A 7,103-nucleotide genomic window follows, 5' to 3' on the forward strand; every position below is an offset into this window, starting at 1 on the left:
CTAAGAACCCAAGAGACAGAAAGGGCCACTTGAACCAGAGACCTACAATATCCTGAGACCAGAAGAACAAGTTGGTGCCCGGCCACAATCGATGTCTGCCCTGTCAGGGAGCACAAGAGACAACTCCTGAGGGAGCAGGAGACCAATGGGATACAGACCCCAAATTCTCATTAAAAGACCACATCTAATGGTATGATTGCGACTAGAGGAATCCCAGAGACAATGCTCCCCAGAACTTCTGATGGCACAGGACAGGAACCAACCCCGAAGACAAATCATCAGGCATGAAAAGGACTGGTCAGTGGGGGGGAGAGAGATACTGATGAAGAGCGAGCTAATTAAATCAGGTGGACACGGGAGAGTGTGTTGGCAACTCTTGACTGGAGGGGGGATGGGAAGATAGAGAGAGATGGAAGAAGGTAAAATTGGCACGAAACGAGAGACTGTAAGGGCTGACTCAATAGGGGGAGAGCAAGTGGGAGAAGGGAGTAAGATGTATGTAAACCTACATGTGACAGACTGATTGGAATGGTAAATGTTCACTTGAAGCTTAATAAAAATTTAAAAAAAAAAAAAAAAACAAATGAGCATTTAATCAGCTATTCCTATAGGGAGAAAGGTGACATTTTCCTCTGTAAAAATTTACTTTGAAAACCCATTGCCGTCAAGTCAATTCTAACTCATAGTGACCCAATATGACAGGGTAGAACTGCTCCATAGTGATTCCAAGGCTGTAAATCTTTATGGAAGCAGGCTGCCACATCTTTCTCTTGCAGAGCAGCTGGTGGATTCAAGCCACCAACATTTCAGTTACCAGCTGAGTGCTTAACAACTGCATCACTAGGGCCCTTCCATTAAATGAGAACTTTACTGAAAAAATGATCTGAAAACATGCAAACTTTTGATTGTGTTACCGCTTTTCCTTAATGTTTTTATATATTCATTTCTTTAAATTTTAATGTAGTCAATATATACACAGTGAAACGTACATCTTGTTGATACCTTTTTATTTTCGACATGATTTTTCTAACTGCATTATTTACTATCCAAGATTTTACACTAAATGAAATTTAATATAAGTAGCAACAGGTTAACAATTTGTATATTACCAAGTTTTAATTGCTAAATAGTAGCTCACATAGTTGGCTTGATGATGTCTAATGGGTGTTCTTACAGCTTAGTGATTTGGAGGCTAGTGCATCTACTCTTGATTTTGACGACGTGTAAACCAGAGAACATGATATGCAGTGGAAAAGATCAGCTGAACCTTCTCTGGATTCAGCAATGTCTCATCTCCTATCTAAGTGTGAAGTTTTGAAAGCTCTCCAGAAATCTTTCACCTGTCTAAATCTCTGAATTCTCTGTCTTTACAGGAGGCAAGAACCCAAGGCAGATGGATATTGTCCCACAAGCAGGAGCACACAAGGAACTTTCTAGCTTGCATATCTGGCAGCAAATTGCCAGTGACTTAACCAGGTGTCAAGAGTCTGTGATCAATAGGTCTCAGTTCTACAAACAAGGTGATTCACCCTCTTCAATTGCAGGAGGACTATCTGTTATTCACACAGGAGAGAAAACTTTCCAGGGTAACGAGTGTACAAAAACCTTCAGTGATGTTCCCAGCTTTGATCTTCATCAGCATTCACACTCAGAAAAGAAGTCTTTCACTTGTAGTGTGTGTGGTAAAAGCTTCCGTTATATCTTAGGTCTTCGTAATCATCAGAGAGTTCACATGGGAAAGAACCGCTATAAGCGTGATGAGCGTGGTAAGGAAGTTAGTCAGAACTCACATCTCCAAAATCGTCTGAATGTCCACACTGTAGAGAAACCACACAAATGTGAGGAATGCGGGAAACGCTTCAAGCATAGAGCAACACTTAAAGTTCATTACGAAGGCCACACAGGAGTGGAATCTTATAATAGTGAGGAATGTGGGAGGGATTTTATGTATCCTTCGCGTTTTCAGGAACATCAAAGAATCCACACTGGGGAGCAGTCATTCAAATGTGATACATGTGGTCAGAAATTTCATCGTAGAGCTGCACTTAATACTCATTGCATGGTCCATATGGGAGAGAAACCTTACAAATGTGAAGAGTGTGGGAAGGGCTTCAGTCATAGAGCAGATTTTCAAATTCATTATAGAATCCACACAGGAGAGAAACCCTATAATTGTGAGGAGTATGGGGAGGGTTTCAGGGCCACTTCACAACTTCTGGCCCGTCAGAGAGTCCATAGTGGAGAAAAGCCATTCAGATGTGAAGAGTGTGGGAAGTACTTCAGTCGTAGATCAAATCTTCAGCTTCATCATAGAATCCACACAGGAGAGAAACCCTATAATTGTGAGGAGTATGGGAAGCGTGTCAGGCAGGCTACGCATCTTTTTACCCATCAGAGAGTCCACAAAAGAGAAAAACCGTTCAAATGTGAAGAATGTGGGAGAGGCTTCAGTACTAGACTAAATCTCCAAATTCATTGTAGAATGCACGCAGGAGAGAAACCCTATAAATGTGAGGTGTGTGGGAAGGCCTTCAGACATGTCTCACAATTTTTGCCCCATCAAAGAGTCCACAGTGGAGAAAAACCTTTCAAATGTGAAGAGTGTGAGAAGAGCTTCGGTCAGATTTCGCACCTTATAGCCCATCAAAGAGTCCATAGTGAAGAAAAACCATACAAATGTGAAGAGTGCGGGAGGGGCTTCAAGTGGAGCGTGAATCTTAACACACATATGAGGGTCCACACAGGAGAGAAACCATATAAGTGTGCGCAGTGTGGGAAGTCCTTCAGTCAGTCCTCGAGTCTTCATTGTCATGAGCGTGTCCACACTGGAGAGAAACCGTACAAATGTGATGTATGTGATAAAGGCTTCAGTCAGTCTTCACACCTGCACTCTCACCAGAGAATTCACACTGGGGAGAAACCATACAAATGTGAAGAGTGTGGAAAAAGCTTCAGTCGTAGACCAGATTTTCAAGTTCATTATCGAATCCACACAGGAGAGAAACCTTATAATTGTGAAGAGTGTGGGAAGGCTTTCAGGGCTGTGTCACTATTTCTGTCCCATCAGAGAGTTCACAGTGGAGAAAAACCATTCAAATGTGAAGAGTGTGGGAAATACTTCAGAAGTAGATCAATTCTTCGACATCATCATAGAATCCACACAGGAGAGAAGCCCTATAATTGTGAGGAGTGTGGGAAGCACTTCAGGCAGGTTGTGCATCTTTTGAAGCATCACAGTGTCCACAGTAGAGAAAAACCGTTCAAATGTGAAGAGTGTGGGAAGGGCCTCCGTCATAGAGAACATCTTCAACTTCATCGTAGAATCCACACGGGAGAGAAACCCTATAATTGTAAGGAGTGTGGGAAGGATTTCAGGTTCGCTTCACAACGTCTGGCCCATCAGAGTGTCCACAGTGGAGAAAAACCATTCAAATGTGAAGAGTGTGGGAAGTACTTAAGTAGTAAATCAAATCTTCAACGTCATCATAGAATCCACAAAGGAGAGAAACGTTATTAATTGTGAGGAGTGTGGAAAACAGGCAGGCTGCACATCTTTTTGAACCATCCCAGTGCCCACAGTAGAGAAAAACTATTCAAATGTGGAGAGTCTGGGAAGGGTTTCTGTACTAGACTAAATCTCTAAGTTCACTGTAGAATCCACACAGGGGAGAAACCTTACAAATGTGAAGTGCGTAGGAAGGCCTTCAGTAATTCTTCACAAGTTTTGTCCCATCAAAAGAGTCGCAGTTGAGAAAAACCCATCAAATGTGAAAAGTATGGGAAGAGCTTCAGGTATAGTGAGAATCTTAACATGCATTGGAGGGTCCACACAGGAGAGGAAACAGTGTAAGTGTGGAAAGTGTGGGAAGTACTTCAGTCTCAAGTCTTCAGCATCATGATCGTGTCCACACTGGAGAGAAACTGTACAAATGTGATGTATGTGGGAATGTCTTCAGTCGATCTTCACAGCTACAGTCTCACCAGAGAATTCACACTGGGGAGAAACCTTAGTAGTGTGAGGTTTGTGGTAAGAGTTTCAGTTGTAGATCAAATCTTTTAAATTAGAAAATCCATGCTGGTGATCAGTTTTCTGAATGTGATGATAGTGGTAAGACCATCAAAGAATCCTCAAAGGAACGAATTCTACAAAATGAAGGTTTAAAAAAAACTATGTGCAACCTGAATTCTTGTAACCGTTAGGTCTCAGAGGTGAAAACATTTGTTTTATTAAAGACTGACTTTCAGCAAAGCACACATGGGAGAACCTTTATAAATGGTGCAGTAAGGGCTTCAGTCAGAACTTAGGAATTTATGAGCTATCACTCAAGAGATAGGCCTTGAGAATAATAAGAGTTTGATGTGATGTTTAACAAAAATATAATGATGTGCATACCGAAATTAACATCCACTAGAATGTAAGGTCCATGAGTGCAGGAACAGTGCTGCAGAGTTTGTAGGTATACTCAATGGTTATTGGTTAAATGAATCAAAAAGAGACAATGTACAATATTTGAAAATTTTATCCAGAAAGGATACCGGTAAAAATGAATGTTCAAAGGAACAAACATCTCGTAAGGCTTTAGCTTCCATAGATTTCTCTGTTGGATCTGAGCAAAGTAAATTGAAAACCTTCTGGAAAGGATTTACCATTCTAGATGCTGTTAAGAACCTTCATGGTTCATAGGAGGAGGTCAAAATATCAACAGTAAGAGGAGTTTGGGAGAAGTTGATTCCCACCCTCACAGATTACTTTGGTGGCTTCAAGACTTCAGGGGAGGAAGCAGCTGCAGTTGTGGAAATAGCAAGAAAGCTAGAATTAGAAGTGCATCCTGATGATCTGACTGCATTGCTGCAGTCTCCTGATCAGACTTAATGAGTGAGGAGCTGCTTATGGAGGAGCAGAGACAGTGGTTTCTTCAGATGGAATCTACTCCTGGTGAAGATGGTGTGAACATTGTTGAAACAAAGGATTTATAATATTACATAAACTTAGGTGATAAAGCAGCAGCAAGTTTTGAGAGGGTTGCCTCCAATTTTGAAAGAAGCTCTAGTTTGGGTAAAATGATATCTAAACAGCATCACATGCGATGGAGAAATCTTGTGAAAGGAAGAGTCAATCAATGCGGCAAACTTCATTGTTGTCTTATTTTATGAAATTATCAAAGCCATCCTAACTTTCAGTAACCATCGCCCTAATCAGTCTGCAGCCATCAACATTGAGGCATAAACCTTCCACCGGCAAAAAGATGATGACTCAATGAAGGTTGCGGTGACGGTTAGCATTTTTTAGCAATAAAGTGTTTTCTAATTGAAATACGCACTTTTTTTAAGACATAATGCTATTGCACACTTAATTGACTTCCGTATAGCATAAGCATAACTTTTATATGCACTGTGAAACCAAAAAATTTGTGAGACTCACTTTATTATGATACTTTATTGCGGTGATCCGGAACTGAACCCACAGGATCTCCAGGGTGTACCTGTATCTAGGAGAATCTGCATATTGGGCTGGAGAGTCATTCTTCCAAAAAGTCAAAATTCTTTTGAAAGAACTTGGAGCAATCTACTTTTTGTTTTATAATATGTGTTAGATTAAAACATCAGATCTGAAGTTGGGCTAATAACATATGGGGATTTCATAGTGTAACATGTATGGCTTATTTAAACGTGACATTAAAGTTAATGATGGCATTCAGTACAAGACTATAATTTGATACAGAAAGTGTTAATGGATCTGAATTTTCATGCCCAGATTGTGGATGGGATGACAGATCCAACATTCATTTAAATTACTGGCACTAGCTACTGATAGGGCTAATTTAACAAATGCATTTCTTCATATACATCAGAAGAAATTTCTGTACATAGAAGTATAAAATTTAAATGAGCCTTCATGTTGAATAAAACTAAGGAAAAAGACTATAACGATACTAAGAATAGCTACACTTACAAAGCAGTTTACAAAATTCAGTCAGATAAATGGGGGGAGTATCTTGTTCTGTGATCTTGGGATCAGCTGTCTACCTCAAATGTCATCCACATCTGACAAGTAGGGCATTTTAAAGTGATTTTTAGTTCTCTGGAAGGCTGACTAGTCCAAAGAAGTGTTCTAGCCTTTTTAGCTGTTACAAATAGGGATCAAAGTTTAATTCCTGGTTTGAAAGCACATGGATTGGTGAGGAGACCTAGTTATGGCCCTTTCCATTGAGGTTCTAGTGAGTTCTTTAATTGATGTCTTTTAGTACACGTATTCTCCTGGGTCAGTGTTAAGCAGATTTTTAGATTTTAATTTCTGTTTATCAAATGCTTCTTTAACTTGTGAAAATTATCCTATAGAGCATTAGATTAAGGATTGGCAATATCTTTGTAACTGAGGTTGAACAAAGTTAGAGTCAGTATAAGTAACATACAAGAAATCATGGGTCTTCTGGTAATAATTTCTGAAATAGTTGATTCTTACATTTAAAAGGGAAAGAAAAATGGTTTCTTATACTGAAAAATAGAACATTATATATCAGCCATATTCTCATATAAGCCTTATAGTAATTGTTTTAGTTTACTCAGTCCTGTGTAGTTAATTTTGATTCCATGTAATTCTGGATTAGTAGCAGTTTGAAAACTCCATCAGTTTCTACATAAGAGTTTGAGAAATCTTGATTTGGTCTATTAGTATTCACATTTTGAATGTTATAGTCCTTTTTAAAGCCTTGTTACACTAATTAAATAACCCATCCTTTTTAGTATACTTTCTAAATAGACTAATCTATATCAAATTTTTCTCAGTGTAGCTACTGAGAGCCCAACTCAACCCAGATGAAAGAACTAGTTTTTCTTGAAAGAGAAAAAAAAAAAAAAAAAAAAAACCCTGAGGTTTAGGACAGCCTTATGAAAAATAGCAACAGCCAGCTATGGCCTTTAACCTGATACAAGATAGAATCTTAGACACAATGCTCTAGACCACATGCAAGCTGTCAGGATAAAACAGAGAAACCACATAAACTCAGCTGTCTGTGAAGCCAGCTTAAACACCAGACTTAACACAATATCACACAAGACAAAAACATGGGGAGCCTAGTTTCTTAAAAAGCGTAGAGCCATTC

At 39.4% G+C, this 7,103-nt stretch overlaps 1 protein-coding gene across 7 annotated transcripts in view; it reads left to right on the forward strand.

The window, feature by feature from the left end:
• LOC100660545 (zinc finger protein 234-like) overlaps positions 1-6,869 on the forward strand; it is a 30,032-nt gene extending 23,163 nt beyond the window's left edge. For all 7 annotated transcript variants that reach the window (XM_064293772.1, XM_010586430.3, XM_023543121.2 and 4 more), the window contains one exon: positions 1,374-6,869. In XM_064293772.1, the coding sequence (XP_064149842.1) occupies positions 1,374-3,517 (2,144 nt within the window). In that variant the 3' untranslated portion in view covers positions 3,518-6,869. The remainder of the gene's footprint in view (positions 1-1,373) is intronic.
• Positions 6,870-7,103: the final 234 nt, after the last annotated feature.

This window comes from Loxodonta africana, chromosome 11 (genome assembly GCF_030014295.1).
Source record: "Loxodonta africana isolate mLoxAfr1 chromosome 11, mLoxAfr1.hap2, whole genome shotgun sequence".
Taxonomy (NCBI): domain Eukaryota; kingdom Metazoa; phylum Chordata; class Mammalia; order Proboscidea; family Elephantidae; genus Loxodonta; species Loxodonta africana.